The sequence below is a fragment of the Myxine glutinosa genome, chromosome 8 (assembly GCF_964187855.1).
Source record: "Myxine glutinosa chromosome 8, kmMyxGlut1.1, whole genome shotgun sequence".
In the NCBI taxonomy this organism is placed as follows: domain Eukaryota; kingdom Metazoa; phylum Chordata; class Myxini; order Myxiniformes; family Myxinidae; genus Myxine; species Myxine glutinosa.
The window spans coordinates 67,842,114-67,862,096 of NC_136268.1; the positions used below are offsets into that span (position 1 = coordinate 67,842,114).

Genomic DNA, 19,983 nt, shown 5'->3' on the forward strand with positions numbered 1-19,983 from the left:
TATTAAACAGATGGCCTCATACAGTTATTTATTAATATTGGTCAAAAATATCAAGACATACCTTGGCTGCACTTTCTGCTTCTTTTAATTTGTTTTTGAGAGATTCTAAGTGTTTTCTGGCCCAGGACAGCATGGTGTTGTATTGGGTCTGCAAATCCAAAAACTGCACAAAAAAACAAATTGTACAGGTTTATATGGATGTATAAGCCTAATGAGAATACAATCTTTCATGAGTATCGTCCGTCATCACCCCATGCAACGCCCCATCACCCATACCCATCTCCGATCTTTTCAACTTTTGTTAACCTCCCAATAATTTATTTATTCTCCCTATTCTTTTGCTGCCACTCAACTACCTGCGTTTGTGTCATGTACTTGCATTTTTATCTGTCTGTTCTTCTTTTACCCTCTGTCGGTCAGTCAAACTATTGTCATCTATCTTTTCGCTACACCATGAGCCGAGAATTCCATATGAAAAATAAGATTTTTGCAAGTAACAGCACAGCCAAAATACATCTCACTGACTGAAGATACTTTTGCACATTATTTGCAATGGATAATATCAATATTGCAAATGAAAAACAAATTAGAACAGCACTCAGTAGAGCGTATAGCTCTGCCAGCTGAACAGTTTATGTTTTGTACCCCACTGATAGGTCGGGTCGGCATCCAGAACTGAACCAAAATCGAATCGGCCTGTTCTTGTCACAATGTGACAAGTGACATATGTGATGTCACTTATGTGACAGATGTGACAATGTCACATACCCACTCATCCACCAAATTTCGGCGAAATCCGTCCATAACTTTGGAAATATCCTGTTCATATACAGACAGACAGACAGACACACAAGGATTAAAACATAACCCCCAATCCACCTTCGGTGGCGCAGGTAACGAAAATGGAAGGACAGTTGACTATGTAGATGAGAGAACGTTTCACAGACGACTCTTTGCAAAAAAATTTAAAAGAAAAACATTCACGTGCACTTTATCTCGAAGAACAAAATAAATGTTCATGAAAGGATTTTCAAACCAATAAACATGCATCTTTGCCTGAAAACCAAAAAGGATAGGTATACATTGGCCACTTACTATTTGTTCCTTAAATCATCATCACCATTAGATGAAAGACAAAATCAGATGAAAGTACCAGGATTGCAGGGCAACCTTTAAACTATTTGACACCACATAACGTGTTGGGTATCAGGAAGGAAACTGAACCAGGGCACCTAATGGCACAACCCAACACTATCAGTGACATCTTCTATATTTAATTGGATTGACCAATCAATAGAAAGATGATTGAGATAAGAGGAAACACCAATAACACTGTACTTAATTCAAGAATAGCCAAAGAAGAGAGCATAGATTGAGAAGAGAAGAGATAGAGGAGGTTCATGATGACAAGTAATGTTTATCTACCTCTTGTGTGACTTGGTCAGAGAATGAGTCTTTCGAGGGTTTCTTTAAAGATCTTTCTCTTGCTTCCACAGCCCGCGTGTAAGTATCCACTTTCTGTTCATAATCCTGCACAAAATGATATGGGATTTTAAAAGAAGGGCTAAGATGGTTAACAAAGAAATAAGCTGTTATTTCTTATAATATTATCCACTTTCTGTGGATAATACAGATCTGATATCCACTTTCCACTTTCTGATATCCACTTTCTGATATAAAGTATCCACTTTCTGTTCATAATCCTGCACAAAATGATATGGGATTTTAAAAAAAGGGCTAAGATGGTTAACAAAGAAATAAGCTGTTATCAATAATATCTATTATTATCCTTAGCTTAAGGGCATGAAAATACTATACCTCCAAAAAATAGAATTGCTAGTTTCTTTTTTTTCTGCCTGTCATGACCTAAAGTTGTGTTCAACTGGGCAAAAATACCCGAGTAAGCTCGAATGTTGTTCAACTAGCACATGACATCATCCAAGGGTAAGTATTGGTGCTAGAATCAAGTATTGGATTATTGGGTCGAGTTTGGTTACTTATCTATCTCCATAATTCAAAATGACAAAAAATGATTTGTCACTTGCTTTCATATTTTGAATGCAAGTTACATCTCAGTCTTCATCAACTGCTGTGAGGTGCAAAATACATTTTGGTTTCGGCGATAAAAAGTTTAGAAAATGGTACATCTCGAGCGATTGAAGTTGCAGAAATTAAACAACCGACCTTTTGGTACCTGTGCTATTTTCTATTTGATTATGACGTTGAAAATTATACCGATTATACGCAAATAGCCAGGACAGCACTGACCCGAAGAGCAGTTGTGCACTTGTCAGAACATTTCTGGCATTCATTCAAACGAGGCTGTGCTTTCTCGAGCTCTTCAACTAATATCTGTGCACAGACCACGTCGACAAAAATGTAACAATGTTTGAATGGTGATGTTGCTCAAAAACAAAGAAATGCAAATGTATTTGGGAGACATCCTCACCTTCTGCTGCTCCAATTGCTTAGCAATAGTCGGTACATCTTGTGTTTCTTTCGCCTCTGACTCTTCTGTGACACGGCGTACTTGCCCGGCCTGCTCTAGCAGGCGTATCAGCCACAAGTGCAGCTCCCAGTAGGCACTTATCTTTTGGCCAAGGGCTTCAAGCTTCAATGGCCTGCATTTGAACAGCACAAGTGATTAGAAACAAACTTGCAATCAATCATTCCATTTTTGGATTAGTGTATCAATGTTGGGCAGATTATGATGCAATGTGATGACAAAACAAATGGGGTTTTCACCTCCATGATAGCTGGCCTTGAGCATTATCCAACGTTAGCCGCAACTCCTGACTCCATTTCCGGTACGACGGAAGATCGGGATCGGATGAGCTGCATAGCTGTGCCAGTTTCTGGTCATTCTGCTCTGCCTGGACTAAGCATTGCTCCAGAGCTTTCAGAGCAGCTTCTGGTTGAGCCATGTCTTTTTGAACAGCCTGGAAAAGAAAGGAATAACTCTGTTTTATCCTTTTAACTTCATTAAAAAGGCTGCAATAAATTGATGATTCGCAGGATGCAAAATGGTTTCTGAGGAATTTGAATTTATAGGGAACTAGCAGATAACCCAGTTCCACTGGGCTGTTGTAAAGGAATTAGTTCCCAATAGTGTGCAATATATTTACGGAGTTTGCCAGGAATGTCCTTTGACAGCTTAATGGTAGGGACCAATGGAATTTCCATATAATGTAAAATGTGACCATGTCCTCAACCCCTTTCTTATTCAGGTCCTCAACTCACCTTCCCCCCCTCCCAGCCCCAAGTCCTCAACCCCAAGTATTGAAGCCCTCCTCCTAAACCCCAAGTCCTCAACCTCCCCCCCCCCCCCCCATCCAAACCCAAAGGCTTCAATCCCCTTCCTCCCATCCATACTCCCAGTCTTCCAACCTCCTCCCGAACACACCCCACCACAAAGCCTCATTACCACTTTTGCCAACTCTGTTCCTTCTCTGTCCACTCCAACTCTCAGTCCTCCACTCCCCCTTTCTTTGTCAAGTCCTCAATCCCCTCTCCATCCCCAATTTTTTTTTACTTCTGGTGTGTGTTCAGTTACCAAGTTTATTGTGGTATGCTAGACAAATGGCTTAAGCACTCAAGCAAGCACTCCCTTCAAAACCTGTTGATAAGGAACGGATGGTTTGGCAAGTGTGAGCTAGCTGCTTGGTCACTGAAAATACCCCAGGTTATACAACTTTGTCGGAGAATTTGTTTCTTTGCAATTGAATTAAGTTTTCTCGTTGAGTTACTTGGACAAAAAGGAAATTATTTGTTGGATGGAATTGAGGGAATAATTTCAAATTATAATATTTTTTACTTCTGGTAGGCGAGCAAACCAGTGACACTTATATTATACACCGCCCATGAAACTTCATGCCTCCACTCACACAAGGCATTGCCATTTTGTACACCTCACATGTGCATGAAATAAAGTGGAAGCATTAGTAAGGAGTCCCAGGTTGAGTTTGTAAATAAATTTGTTCGTAAGTGATTCATTAGTAAGGGTATTTGAACTCGGTTTTATTTATTTATTTTGCTATGATTTTCCTTTGACAGCATAATAGGCACTAACTGGTAAGACTGCTAAGGTTTCTCGGTAAAGTAAATTGACTGACAGGTAATTACACGTTGACAGAATTGACAGAATGGTTTGTGGTTAAATTATTTTTTTAGAGGAAGGAGGAAGAGAGGTGTGGGTGTGGAGGTGGGTGCTGGAAAGTAGAAAAAGAGTTGAAAATTATTGATAAATAAAACAAGAGGCTTTACATTTGCAATAACCTTCATATATATATATATATATATATATATATATATGTATATATATATATATATATATATATATATATATATATATATATATATTTCTGTTTTGCTGTACCACACCTGAAGCTTTTGATTGTGCTTGGAAAGCTCTTCTGGCTGAACAGGTGGAACCTCCAGTTCAATGAGGCTGTGCTCCAACTCCAAGATTGTCTCGTCAGCTTCACGTGTTTTTTGAACCACATCTGCCATATCTCTGAGCCTGCTCAATAGAAAGGTGTTCGGTTACCATCAATCACCATGTCAATGGATCATCATCAATCACTCTGCACTATCTCAATTCGTCATTCCATAGTCTTTACTTCTTCTGAATTTGATTTTAAAAAATCCTTTAAAAATACAACAACAGATCCTTTAGCGCAGCACATATTTCTAAAGGAACCCATCGCTGACTGCGGCCTGTTTGCTGCATTTCTCAAAGCCTTTCATTTTATTTTCTCTTCCCATAAGCCTAACAGTTAGAAAACAAATCATTGCACTTTGTTTACCTGTCAAAATAGAGGGTGCAGATAGAGCGAACCTGCTCCTGTTTCTTTTCTACCAATCCCAGTTCAGAGCACAGTGCAGGAGCGCTGGCTGGTGGCACGGACAGAGTGAGGAGCTCCGTAGCTTCCTTGCACACATTGTCCACTTTTCTTGCAGTGTCCTCTACTTCACCGCAAACCAACTGCAAAAATCAGCCATTCACAGAGGTAACGATCCTTTAAAATAAATTAAAAAAATAAGTGAAAATCAAACAAGTGTAGGTTTTTGAAAATTCAACTATTCCTAGGTCTGATCATTTGCAAACGAGACGTGGTTGCATATCCACATAAATTTCTGGGGAATTCACTGAAGTTGCATTTGAAAGAGTCATGGATTTTTTTTCATATAACAATGTAAAATTCTAATAATCGATAAGTATTGGATCTATTAATTACGGTCATCATCTTGTGGAATATCCTTTTTTTAGTGTGGGGTCAGAGAATGATGGAATGTGTACAGTTGGCTCCGGTGTTACATGAATAGCATTAGATCATCCCTCAACTCCCCACCAATCCCCACCAATCCCATACCCCTCCCATTTGCACTAATCAATGTATATATTTTACCTGCTGTTCTTTGCCCCTCTTCTTGCAATTCTCTGCATGATCGCCATCCATTGGGATGCGAGCTTTCCTTGCCACATCCTCTTCTGTAGCTTGCAGTTTCTTTCCGAGCCTCCTTAGCTCCTCCAAACAACGTTGACACCTTTTTTCATTTTTCTCCTCTGTATGGCAGGGATGTCAAATTGAAGTCTGTATAATACCTAGTCGGTAAGTGTTTTTAAAAATTAACATCACCAAAAATATGATGAAACATCACATGATACGCATAAGCTGAGATTTTAAGAATACCTGTCTGTTCATAGCTGTCTAGACAGCACCTCAAATTGTGTTTACTGTTTTTGTTAAGTGGGTTTCATTATTTTCCTCTTAGGACCATGTACAGCACAAAATGGCGCTTTGTAGAAAGGATGGTCCTGCCGTTATCCCCCATTCTGATCGACCTAACCTTTAGGAGAGGTCCCAGAAAGCTTTTGAGTACGTTTTTTCAAGCATTATTTTAATTTATGTAATACTTCCTGCAATGTTCTTTAACCGCAATGAGCCTCCAACGGTAAATGAATGAGTTACAAATGAGTTCATGAACGGGTAAATTCTTCAAAATGCAGTGACGAAAGTGGGTAGGAGTAGTGTATCCACTGTTTCTGGATTGAATATCTGTGATAAAATCCATGTGGATTTGCATGAAAGACATAGCCTTGCATAGTGTATATGGACACTTGTTTTCAATGGAGGTGAGAGAGGTGACAATATGGTGTAGTGAGTGATAAAGACTGGAATGTGAGAGGTCTTGCCTTTGAATCCTACATTGAAATAACTCGTTACAGAGGTTTCAGTTAGGGGTGTGACACATCTCGGTGAACCAGAATCGCAAACGCAGGTTGAATACATTGTATGGTGTTAGATATTTCATTTCACTATAACCTTAGAGTTAGAGTGATGGCCTGGTGTTTCACAGGCAGGTTGATTTATCAATGTGTGTGTCGTCCCTCGGATGGATGTTAAACAGGCATCCTGTCTTCCGACATTAGTTAGTGGATGTTAAAGATCCCATGTCGTCCTTTGTGAAGAGTAGGTGAGTTATCACCAGGAGCATGAACAAATGAATATATGAATGATCGTTTTAAGGCCATTTTCCCCACTAGAGTGGGGGTTAGCCTTGCGGGCCCCATGACAATCATGGTTCCCTGTTTGAGGCAATGTTTTTATGGCCGGATGCCCTTCCTGACGCCAACCCTTAGTCGCCTCTTATGATGTGCAGGGATACAGTGTACCTATTCTAAACCAGGGTACACACCGGGATCATTCATCCCAGTGAACTGGTACTCAATTTGCCAAACTCGGAAGGATGACAGGCTGAGTCAACCCCACTGGCGTTAATTCAGCGATCGACCGGGATTCGAACCCAGGACCCTAGGATCCCAAGCCGGAACCCTAACCGCTAAGCCAACACCAGGGAGCATGAACAATGCTCCAAATTCCTGCACTGACTTCCTGTGTCAGAGTGGTGACCCGTCTGGGATTGTAACTCTAGCCAAGAAACTACTGCAGCAGAATCAACATTCTGTTTAAAGCATGGTACATGAATTAATTAATGAAATGCACCCTGTTTCTCCATTAATATGTGACAACCTGGATATCCTCAATCAGATTATCGAGTCTTCAGCTGGACGTGATCCAAATGAGGAACCAAAATGGTGAATTTCAAGCAAGGTTAACACTCCTGAGACCTTTAACATCCTGTATATAAATGTTGCGTACCATATAGCCGGCTTTACTTCATGAAGAACAGTATGGAACATCTCCTGCTAATACCAAGTCAAACATGCACGGTTTCCTGTTATTACTACACAAGACTGACCATTCATTAGTTAAACTAAGTCTGGCCCAGTCGGGGATCAAATCAAGGCTGGCATTTACCGATAACCTTACTACTAACTGAGCTGTTGTTCTACCCTGGTTAATCATCTCAATGCTTTACCAAGCTGATCACTGAAATTTCAATCCATGAAGATTCTTTCCATGGAAAGTGATCAATTCTTTAAACAAAGATTTCCCGGAGGATAAAATGCAGTTACAGTTCAATTAAACTTTCTGCTTATCGCAATCTATCCATCTTACCAGCCTCCCTGGCTTGGCACAAAGCACGGTGATGTTGCAAACAGGCAGAAACATCCCCCTCCATCCCCTGGAGGTCATCACTCCCGAGCGACTGCGATCCGACGCTCTGTTCTTGCAGCCGCTTCCACTCAAGCTCCAACTGCTGCAGCTGCTGTTGGCCTTTTTCTGGCCCCATTTGTTTCACCTGCCCATCAAAATGCTTTTATACAATCAATTTCATTTACGAGAAGATCAATTGCTCAATAAGACGATTTCCACATGTGTTTTTCAAATGCACAAAGTCTCGAGTAATGGCATTGTCAGTGGAAGAAGCATTGTTGCGGAAGACAAAGTTGATTGTTCCCAACAAGTTGTTGATGGAAGCATTTCCTTATAATTCAATACTTACTGCAGTGAGGTCCCATGTGCAGATGTTCTTAATGAGGAGCAAAAGTCTGTGCCTCGTAATCAGACAGCGGTACTCTGACTGTAGCTTCAACCACTGTCCCTGCAACCCACGCAGCCTATCTTGGACCCTGAAGGAAATGGGAAACGTTAGTTGTATAAGTAGATGGAGAGAAGAAAAAGATACAAATGAGAAGGGAGAGGAGGGACCAATAGTTCACAAGGTTGCAACAAGGGGTTTGGTAAAAAGACTGAAGGATATTAATGACCTGAAGAAAAATATAACAAGGCTAGAAATAATTATTTTTTATTTCATTAATTTAATTACCAAACCATAAAGAGCCATCAAGATATTATGTACTAGACATTATGAAACGTACAAAGGGTTTCGAGTTCCGACAAGATTGTGTTCAGCCAAGTCTAAGTTCACTGAATTGAGTTGAGAACACAAGCTTTTGCGTTCCACCAAACAAAGCTCAAGTCAAAAGGTTTTTCTCCCCAATCTCGTAGTTGTTAATCCCTCCCCCGCATTGTGTTGCTCGAGGCTCACATCTTCTCTGGTGCTGGATGGCTTTGATGGTTGCCCTTTTTAATGGAGTATTTAGTCCTTTTCTATGCAGCTCGCCAGTCAGCGTCACACAGTGCTCTGATAAGCAATACGTTTATCTGGCACATTTATATTTAAGTCTAACTCACTTTACAATAGTATACTGGTTGTAATAAAAAAGACTACATTCGGTGCGGTAATGGTTAGCATCAGATCTGAGTCTGGGATGCCAGCGGTTCTCACACTACCAAAGACTTTAAAAACGGTGCGTGCTGCTTCATTGATTGTTCTCCATAAAGGATAGAGCACGGCCAAACAACAATCCATTGGAAATCATAGTGGAGGCTTGATAGACTTATTGGCATCCTTATATGTTGAAATTCCTTGTTTAGAGAAATATATTATTATAATATTACTAGCAACGGTACCCGCCCTATGGGCGGGGCTTCAATTGGGAGGCCCAAATGAAAAGGCAAAATATCAGAAATTGAAGGCTTTTTTATTTTAAACGATTCATATAAACATCCGTTAAATCATATCACATGCAAATCATCAAAATCGAAACAGTACATGGCGCCCATTTTGAAAAAAGATTTAATTCTGCAAAAACAGAAGCGGCCGCTGCATGTCTTTCTCAGTCGCACGTTTATGTGTGAAGAGTGTGCGCCCAATCTGTAACACGGAAGCGGCCGCTACACCTGTTTCTCAGTCGCTTTGCACACGCTGCTGTGTTACTTCGGAGCCGCACGTTTATATAGGAAGAGTTCGTCAGGAGTCGATCTACTCTCTCCTGGTACGTAGAATTTCAACAAAAGCCACATCACTGTTCATATCGGTAAATATTATTCCATCGTGTTTGGAAAAACTGGAAAATTGTAAAACTTGGAAAAATTGGAAAAACAATATAGCCTATTTTACTCCAGGGGGTCCTAGGATTACCCGCCCAAAATATCGTTGCGATCGGTTCAGCCGTTTTTGCGGTACCTTCGAACTGACAGACAGACAGATGGACGGACGGACATTTGGTGAATTATATTGTAGTAAGATTATTATCTCTGCTACCGAAGGTTTGTCTTTGTCGGTCTGTTAGTGAGCAGGATATCGCAAAACGTTATGGACAGATTCGGACAAAACTTGGTGGGTAGGTTGGGTTTATGACAAAGATAAATTGATTAGATTTGGTGAAGATCCGGATGCAGATCCAGCCTATCAGTGGGATTCAAAACAAAAACCGTTCAGCGTGGTGGAGGTATGCGCTTTAATGAGTGCCCTTACAGTTAACTCATAACTGTTTGAGTGCTGTTGGCCACGATCGTGGCCGCATCATTGTTCAACCACCTTTTAGGTGGTTTGATAGACTTATTGGCATCCTTATATGTTGAAATTCCATGTTGACATGTCATTGTCATAAAGATTGTCCGGCCGCATCATTGTTCAACAATGTGTATTATTTGTTCCTATTTAAGTGTTTGTTCCGATGGTTGCCTCCTATTGTTGTCTTATAAATAATAGATGTTTTATTCAGTTTGCTTGAAAAAAATAACATTTTCATATTGCTACTGGAAAAATTCAGCACTCAAACAGTTAAACATCAAGTATATGAATGAAATTCAGTCTCCAAGACTAAGCAAGTTCACATACCCAGAAACAAGTGTTTGGCTGAACAAAGTTCACAACAAACAAAAGTTCAAACCGAACACCATTTGCTAATAGCAAGCTGTAGTTCTCCAGATGAACAACGGTCATTTTGAATGCATACTTTTTTGAGTTCACACGAATGAAGTTTGCAAAGTTTACGTTCGCCTCATGTTTATGACGTATGTGTATGTAGAAAGATTGGGAGGGATGAAGGAAAATAAAGAGGTTGAGAGGAGAGGAATGTACCTGGAGAAGAGGGAGATAGAGGTATAAAAATGTTACTTATTGATTATGTTATATGTAGATTGTCTGCAAATATGTAGATTTCTCAAATGTTGTGTTTGTGTGCTTCCCCCTCTCTCCCCATCTTGTCTACCACTACCCTTATTATATGTTTTGTGTGTCTGTTTGATTTTTTTTGTGTGATGAATGTTAGCTGTTTCACGAGCCTCGATCCTGTATACAAAAAAAAAAAAAGAACAAAATGCTAAACATGTAAAGAACAAAATGTGAATCATTATAACCAAAACTCAAACGCCACCAAAAATGGCTGCATAAATCAAGTGTAAAATAGCACCGAGTAAATGAGGGACTCCACAAAAATGTTTCCAAATTCCAAGCAATATCGAGTTTGTCTGATTATAAACTTTGGAAAGTCTTTAATTTTGATATTCTTTTAAAGATAGAAACAAATTGTTTTCATTGATATTCACATCTTATAACTTTAAATGCAATTTTTTTTTAGTTTAGTGTCCCAATAACATACAAACTGTCCTCTTCCTCTTCCCCCATTGCCACCAACTCCTCACTTTACTCTAACCTTCACTTGCAATAGTAAACATGACTATTTAAGAAAGTTTCCACTAACACCCGGCACCCTGCTCCAACATCCATTCTTTCTCATTTTAAATGCCACACGACGCCTTTGTTAAAAACAACGCCACACGACTACTGTCAACAGACTTTTAACTTCCCTCTAACAACACATGAGAAGCACATCAGCATCATACCCAGGAGGCAGCACTAACGCGTCACGTGGCGGCACTACACAATGATGTCACAACGGTCCATTTCAGTCTCAAAAGAGTAAAGAAGAACATTTGATCCAAGCCAAAAAAATATAGATCGGAAATTGAAAACAACCTTTGTGGCCTCTTCTATTAAGCTTCTATGTTAGATGTTCTATGTTATTATGTTCTATGTAAACCTGCAAGTATGTGGAGTAATAATTGAACTAGTCCATAAGAATGGAAACTGAATTGCTGTTGTGTAGGAGAGATATAGATTATTTGAATGAAGGAATGCACCTTCCTGCAGCCTGTCTTGCATCAGGGTTTTGTGGGGGGACCACAAAGCAGACTGTTGGTACCAGCACTTCCTGCTGACCCTTTCCTGAGACTTTCCATCGTCCATCTCGAGCTGGTGACCTCAATTCATAACCAGCCTCGTTTTTAATGGACACCTGCAATTACACACAAAAAAAACACTTTTAATTTCAAAATAATGATCGAGATAAAAACAAGATTTCATCATGATTCATGAATCTGTTTCCTTCTGGGTAATTATATTTCAGGTCGTTTCAATGGATGAATGAATATTCCAATAGAAATCTTTTCCACCATATTGATTCAGTGGAGTGAAAATTTCTGAGGGTCATTGGTATCTCTTGGTAAACTTCTCAAGCTCGGTTTGTTAAGCTCTGAAAACCCTTTTTGAGATCCATCCCCAATTATATGAAGATAAACAAGATGTAATGATCATTATCTACCAAGGTGTTACCTCTTTGCTTGTATAGTCACACACTGCATGCAGTGGTACAGCATCATGCAGCTTAAAATCTGTGCTTCGTGGCTTGAGCTGAACAATCTTCGTAGATCTCTTCACCAACTCATCTGCTTTTACCATCAGGTCCATAACCTGTTTTTCAGGCTGCAGTACAAACACAAACAACAGCACGGAGGCCAATCAAATGATATGAGTTATCAATACCAATGCAATCAAGAATGGCACTCGATAGAGCACACACCTCGGGTCAGGCTGACCAGTTTACCTTTTGTTTATATCCGTTTAGGACTGATCTCGATGCGGACCTGAACCAAAATCTAATCCGCTTGTTTTTGTCACTGACTCAACTCATCCACCTCGTTTTGTCATGATTTGTCCACAACTTTTTGAGATATTGTGCTATATATCGTTTTTGGTCTGATGGTGAAGAATCACTTTTAAAAAAAATAAACAAAATTCTCATATTTGTTTTCATCAAAATCGAATCAATTCGCCCATGTCAAACACCCAGCCTGTCCACCAACTTTCATCCGAATCTGTCCATAGGTTTTTGAGATATCATGCTACATATCGTTTTTCGCCATATCACTTAATGGTGAAGAATCGCTTTAAAAAATATAGTATCCAGATCCGGTTATTCGTCAAAATCAAATCGATTCGTCCCTGTCATACACCCAACCTGTTCACCAATTTTCGTCCGAATCCATCCACAACCTTTTTTGGATATCTTGCTCACAGACAAACAGACAGACAGATAGTGATGAAAACATAACCTCCGTCCACCTTTGGTGGTGATGTAATCATAAAAGGCACAGACCGCCAATCCCGTGTGTGTGTGTGTGTGTTTATATATGTGTATATTTGTGCATATGCATAAATATGTGTGTATGTGTGTATGTATGTATATATGTATGTATATATGTATGTATATATGTATATATGTACACATGTATACATGTGTACATGTGTACATATATTTATATATATATTTATAAATATATTTATATATATATATTTATATATATATATTTATATATACGGTATATATTTATATATATATTTATATATATATTTATATATACAGTATATTGATATATATATTTGTATATATATTTATATATATATATTTATAAATATATTTATATATATATATATTTATATATATATATTTATATATATACTTATATATATACTTATATATATATATATTTATTTATTTATATATATATATATATATGATCAAGGCACCTCCTAGCTTTAATGGTGAGCACCAGCCACTAATTATGTCTCACACGGTAAATACCGCATAACCCGCAAGGAACCAACAGCCTGTCTGCCACACAGACCATCGTTCCCACCAGTGCAAACCAAAACCAGGGGGTGTGGTGCGATCGGCGGGGATAATAATCAACGAACATAACAGCGTGACGAGCGCTGTCCCGATCTCCTGTGGACCGAAGTCCTAGACCAAAGCGTCACCTCCGACCCAAAGGGTCTTCTGGAGGCCTCAGCCCGGCCACTCTGTCAACAGACAGAGATTTATTCATTGGTCCCCATTGGCTAAACATCAAGCAGAGCCGCCAATCCAGATTTCGGACTTATTGACTGTTTTAGGGCCCCAGTCAAGGCCTGCCTTTTTTGCTTGTGAAAAAAGGTAAAAAGTCAAACATTCGAACAGCCTCGGACGTGCACCTTGACCCCATGGCCAAGGCACAACGTCAACAAGGCTGTCCCCATAACAATACACATGCGCCTCAACCCCGAGGGGGAAGCACATGGTCATTCAAACACATGCATCATGCCCCCGAAGGGCCACAATGCATGGTCATACAATTGGGACCACTCCTCTTAATAGGAGTAAGACCCCGTAATCCACCAGCAGGGCATTACTCCTGCCAGGTCCGATTTGCATGCAGGTCTACCGACTGTTTTAGGGCCCCAGTCAAGGCCTGCCTTTTTTGCTTGTGAAAAAAGGTAAAAAGTCAAACATTCGAACAGCCTCGGACGTGCACCTTGACCCCATGGCCAAGGCACAACGTCAACAAGGCTGTCCCCATAACAATACACATGCGCCTCAACCCCGAGGGGGAAGCACATGGTCATTCAAACACATGCATCATGCCCCCGAAGGGCCACAATGCATGGTCATACAATCGGGACCACTCCTCTTAATAGGAGTAAGACCCCTTAATCCACCAGCAGGGCATTACTCCTGCCAGGTCCGATTTGCATGCAGGTCTACCAACTGTTTTAGGGCCCCAGTCAAGGCCTGCCTTTTTTGCTTGTGAAAAAAGGTAAAAAGTCAAACATTCGAACAGCCTCGGACATGCACCTTGACCCCATGGCCAAGGCACAACGTCAACAAGGCTGTCCCCATAACAATACACATGCGCCTCAACCCCGAGGGGGAAGCACATGGTCATTCAAACACATGCATCATGCCCCCGAAGGGCCACAATGCATGGTCATACAGTTGGGACCACTCCTCTCAATAGGAGTAAGACCCCTTGATCCACCAGCAGGGCATTACTCCTGCCAGGTCCGATTTGCACGTTTAGGGCCCGCACAGAAGGCCTGCCTTTTTTACAATGAAAAAAGGTAAAAAGTCAAACATTCGAACAGCCTCGGACGTGCACCTTGACCCCATGGTCAAGGCACATCGTCAACAAGGCTGTCCCCATAACAATACACATGCGCCTCAGCCCCGAGGGGGAAGCGCATGGTCATTCAAACGCATGCATCATGCCCCCAGAGGGCCACAATGCATGGTCATACAATTGGGACCACTCCTCTTAATAGGAGTGAGACCCCTTAATCCACCGGCAGGGCATTACTCCTGCCAGGTCCGATTTGCATGCAGGCTTGATTGTGTGTTTAGGCCCGCTCGAAGGCCGCCTTTTTTACAATGAAAAAAGGTAAAAAGTCAAACATTTGAACAGCCTTGGACGTGCACCTTGACCCCATGGTCAAGGCACATCGTCAACAAGGCTGTCCCCATAACAATACACATGCGCCTCAGCCCCGAGGGGGAAGCGCATGGTCATTCAAACGCATGCATCATGCCCCCCGAAGGGCCACAATGCATGGTCATACAATTGGGACCACTCCTCTTAATAGGAGTGAGACCCCTTAATCCACCGGCAGGGAATTACTCCTGCCAGGTCCGATTTGCATGCAGTTCTCTGAACCTGTATTGGGGGCCACAGGGAAGCCCTGCCTTTTTTACTATGAAAAAAGGTAAAAAGTCAAACATTTGAACAGCCTTGGACGTGCACCTTGACCCCATGGTCAAGGCACAACGTCAACAAGGCTGTCCCCATAACAATACACATGCGCCTCAACCCTGAGGGGGAAGCACATGGTCATTCAAACGCATGCATCATGCCCCCCGAAGGGCCACAATGCATGGTCATACAGTTGGGACCACTCCTCTTAATAGGAGTGAGACCCCTTAATCCGCCGGCAGGGAATTACTCCTGCCAGGTCCGATTTGCATGCAGGCTTGATTGTGTGTTTAGGGCCCACACGGAAGGCCTGCCTTTTTTGCAATGAAAAAAGGTAAAAAGTCAAACATTTGAACAGCCTTGGACGTGCACCTTGACCCCATGGTCAAGGCACAACGTCAACAAGGCTGTCCCCATAACAATACACATGCGCCTCAACCCCGAGGGGGAAGCGCATGGTCATTCAAACGCATGCATCATGCCCCCCGAAGGGCCACAATGCATGGTCATACAGTTGGGACCACTCCTCTTAATAGGAGTGAGACCCCTTAATCCACCGGCAGGGCATTACTCCTGCCAGGTCCGATTTGCATGCAGTTCTTCGCGCGTTTAGGGCCCGCATGGAAGGCCTGCCTTTTTTGCAATGAAAAAAGGTAAAAAGTCAAACATTTGAACAGCCTTGGACGTGCACCTTGACCCCATGGTCAAGGCACATCGTCAACAAGGCTGTCCCCATAACAATACACATGCGCCTCAACCCCGAGGGGGAAGCGCATGGTCATTCAAACGCATGCATCATGCCCCCCGAAGGGCCACAATGCATGGTCATACAATTGGGACCACTCCTCTTAATAGGAGTGAGACCCCTTAATCCACCGGCAGGGCATTACTCCTGCCAGGTCCGATTTGCATGCAGTGCTTATTCACCCGCGTTTAGGGCCCGCACGAGAAGGCCTGCCTTTTTTACACTGAAAAAAGGTAAAAAGTCAAACATTTGAACAGCCTTGGACGTGCACCTTGACCCCATGGTCAAGGCACATCGTCAACAAGGCTGTCCCCATAACAATACACATGCGCCTCAACCCCGAGGGGGAAACGCATGGTCATTCAAACGCATGCATCATGCCCCCCAAAGGGCCACAATGCATGGTCATACAGTTGGGACCACTCCTCTTAATAGGAGTGAGACCCCTTAATCCACCGGCAGGGAATTACTCCTGCCAGGTCCGATTTGCATGCAGGCTTGATTGTGTGTTTAGGGCCCACACAGAAGGCCTGCCTTTTTTGCAATGAAAAAAGGTAAAAAGTCAAACATTTGAACAGCCTTGGACGTGCACCTTGACCCCATGGTCAAGGCACAACGTCAACAAGGCTGTCCCCATAACAATACACATGCGCCTCAACCCCGAGGGGGAAGCGCATGGTCATTCAAACGCATGCATCATGCCCCCCGAAGGGCCACAATGCATGGTCATACAGTTGGGACCACTCCTCTTAATAGGAGTGAGACCCCTTAATCCACCGGCAGGGTATTACTCCTGCCAGGTCCGATTTGCATGCAGTACTTGATTGTCCGTTTTAGGGCCCCGGACAGGGCCTGCCTTTTTTACAAGAAAAAGGTAAAAAGTCAAACATTTGAACAGCCTTGGACGTGCACCTTGACCCCATGGTCAAGGCACAACGTCAACAAGGCTGTCCCCATAACAATACACATGCGCCTCAACCCCGAGGGGAAAGCGCACGGTCATTCAAACGCATGCATCATGCCCCCCGAAGGGCCACAATGCATGGTCATACAGTTGGGACCACTCCTCTTAATAGGAGTGAGACCCCTTAATCCACCGGCAGGGTATTACTCCTGCCAGGTCCGATTTGCATGCAGTACTTGATTGTCCGTTTTAGGGCCCCGGACAGGGCCTGCCTTTTTTTACAAGAAAAAGGTAAAAAGTCAAACATTTGAACAGCCTTGGACGTGCACCTTGACCCCATGGTCAAGGCACAACGTCAACAAGGCTGTCCCCATAACAATACACATGCGCCTCAACCCCGAGGGGGAAGCGCATGGTCATTCAAACGCATGCATCATGCCCCCCGAAGGGCCACAATGCATGGTCATACAGTTGGGACCACTCCTCTTAATAGGAGTGAGACCCCTTAATCCACCGGCAGGGTATTACTCCTGCCAGGTCCGATTTGCATGCAGTACTTGATTGTCTTTTAGGGCCCACCAAGAAGGCCTGCCTTTTTTACAAAGAAAAAAGGTAAAAAGTCAAACATTTGAACAGCCTTGGACGTGCACCTTGACCCCATGGTCAAGGCACATCGTCAACAAGGCTGTCCCCATAACAATACACATGCGCCTCAACCCCGAGGGGGAAGCGCATGGTCATTCAAACGCATGCATCATGCCCCCGAAGCGCCACAATGCATGGTCATACAGGTGGGACCACTCCTCTTAATAGGAGTGAGACCCCTTAATCCACCGGCAGGGAATTACTCCTGCCAGGTCCGATTTGCATGCAGTTTTTTTGGTGTTTAGGGCCCACCAAGAAGGCCTGCCTTTTTTACAAAGAAAAAAGGTAAAAAGTCAAACATTTGAACAGCCTTGGACGTGCACCCTGACCCCATGGTCAAGGCACATCGTCAACAAGGCTGTCCCCATAACAATACACATGCGCCTCAACCCCGAGGGGGAAGCGCGTGGTCATTCACACGCATGCATCATGCCCCCGAAGGGCCACAATGCATGGTCATACAGGTGGGACCACTCCTCTTAATAGGAGTGAGACCCCTTAATCCACCGGCAGGGCATTACTCCTGCCAGGTCCGATTTGCATGCAGTTTTTTTGGTATTTAGGGCCCACCAAGAAGGCCTGCCTTTTTTACAAAGAAAAAAGGTAAAAAGTCAAACATTTGAACAGCCTTGGACGTGCACCCTGACCCCATGGTCAAGGCACATCGTCAACAAGGCTGTCCCCATAACAATACACATGCGCCTCAACCCCGAGGGGGAAGCGCATGGTCATTCAAACGCATGCATCATGCCCCCGAAGGGCCACAATGCATGGTCATACAGGTGGGACCACTCCTCTTAATAGGAGTGAGACCCCTTAATCCACCGGCAGGGCATTACTCCTGCCAGGTCCGATTTGCATGCAGTTTTTTTGGCGTTTAGGGCCCGCACGAAAAAGGCCAGCCTTTTTTACACTGAAAAAAGGTAAAAAGTCAAACATTTGAACAGCCTTGGACGTGCACCTTGACCCCATGGTCAAGGCACAACGTCAACAAGGCTGTCCCCATAACAATACACATGCGCCTCAACCCCGAGGGGGAAGCGCATGGTCATTCAAACGCATGCATCATGCCCCCCAAAGGGCCACAATGCATGGTCATACAGGTGGGACCACTCCTCTTAATAGGAGTGAGACCCCTTAATCCACCGGCAGGGAATTACTCCTGCCAGGTCAGATTTGCATGCAGTTCTTTGCTTCCGTTTTAGGGCCCCGGACAGGGCCTGCCTTTTTTACAAAGAAAAAAGGTAAAAAGTCAAACATTTGAACAGCCTTGGACGTGCACCTTGACCCCATGGTCAAGGCACAACGTCAACAAGGCTGTCCCCATAACAATACACATGCGCCTCTACCCCGAGGGGGAAGCGCATGGTCATTCAAACGCATGCATCATGCCCCCCAAAGGGCCACAATGCATGGTCATACAGTTGGGACCACTCCTCTTAATAGGAGTGAGACCCCTTAATCCACCGGCAGGGCATTACTCCTGCCAGGTCCGATTTGCATGCAGTTCTTTAAACGTTTAGGGCCCGCTCAAAAAAGGCCAGCCTTTTTTACACTGAAAAAAGGTAAAAAGTCAAACATTTGAACAGCCTTGGACGTGCACCTTGACCCCATGGTCAAGGCACATCGTCAACAAGGCTGTCCCCATAACAATACACATGCGCCTCAACCCCGAGGGGGAAGCGCATGGTCATTCAAACGCATGCATCATGCCCCCCGAAGGGCCACAATGCATGGTCATACAGTTGGGACCACTCCTCTTAATAGGAGTGAGACCCCTTAATCCACCGGCAGGGAATTACTCCTGCCAGGTCCGATTTGCATGCAGGTCTTTAAACGTTTAGGGCCCGCTCAAAAAAGGCCAGCCTTTTTTACACTGAAAAAAGGTAAAAAGTCAAACATTTGAACAGCCTTGGACGTGCACCTTGACCCCATGGTCAAGGCACATCGTCAACAAGGCTGTCCCCAAAACAATACACATGCGCCTCAACCCCGAGGGGGAAGCGCATGGTCATTCAAACGCATGCATCATGCCCCCCAAAGGGCCACAATGCATGGTCATACAGGTGGGACCACTCCTCTTAATAGGAGTGAGACCCCTTAATCCACCGGCAGGGAATTACTCCTGCCAGGTCAGATTTGCATGCAGTTTTTGCCAACGCCCGTTTTAGGGCCCCGGACAGGGCCTGCCTTTTTTACAAAGAAAAAAGGTAAAAAGTCAAACATTTGAACAGCCTTGGACGTGCACCTTGACCCCATGGTCAAGGCACATCGTCAACAAGGCTGTCCCCATAACAATACACATGCGCCTCAACCCCGAGGGGGAAGCGCATGGTCATTCAAACGCATGCATCATGCCCCCGAAGGGCCACAATGCATGGTCATACAGGTGGGACCACTCCTCTTAATAGGAGTGAGACCCCTTAATCCACCGGCAGGGAATTACTCCTGCCAGGTCCGATTTCCATGCAGTTTTTCGCGTCCGTTTTAGGGCCCCGGACAGGGCCTGCCTTTTTTACAAAGAAAAAAGGTAAAAAGTCAAACATTTGAACAGCCTTGGACGTGCACCTTGACCCCATGGTCAAGGC

General features: G+C 43.3%; 1 protein-coding gene across 4 annotated transcripts in view; it reads right to left on the reverse strand.

Moving 5' to 3' along the window:
- EPPK1 (epiplakin 1) overlaps window positions 1-19,983 on the reverse strand; it is a 263,841-nt gene that overhangs the window by 20,767 nt on the left and 223,091 nt on the right. For all 4 annotated transcript variants that reach the window (XM_068124604.2, XM_078783359.1, XM_078783361.1 and 1 more), the window contains 12 exons: window positions 11,872-12,021; window positions 11,400-11,554; window positions 7,912-8,038; window positions 7,524-7,707; window positions 5,409-5,566; window positions 4,806-4,984; window positions 4,381-4,519; window positions 2,746-2,939; window positions 2,450-2,621; window positions 2,269-2,352; window positions 1,426-1,530; window positions 62-163 (listed from right to left, as the gene is read on the reverse strand). In XM_068124604.2, coding sequence (XP_067980705.2) covers window positions 62-163; window positions 1,426-1,530; window positions 2,269-2,352; window positions 2,450-2,621; window positions 2,746-2,939; window positions 4,381-4,519; window positions 4,806-4,984; window positions 5,409-5,566; window positions 7,524-7,707; window positions 7,912-8,038; window positions 11,400-11,554; window positions 11,872-12,021 — 1,749 coding nt within the window. The remainder of the gene's footprint in view (window positions 1-61; window positions 164-1,425; window positions 1,531-2,268; window positions 2,353-2,449; window positions 2,622-2,745; window positions 2,940-4,380; window positions 4,520-4,805; window positions 4,985-5,408; window positions 5,567-7,523; window positions 7,708-7,911; window positions 8,039-11,399; window positions 11,555-11,871; window positions 12,022-19,983) is intronic.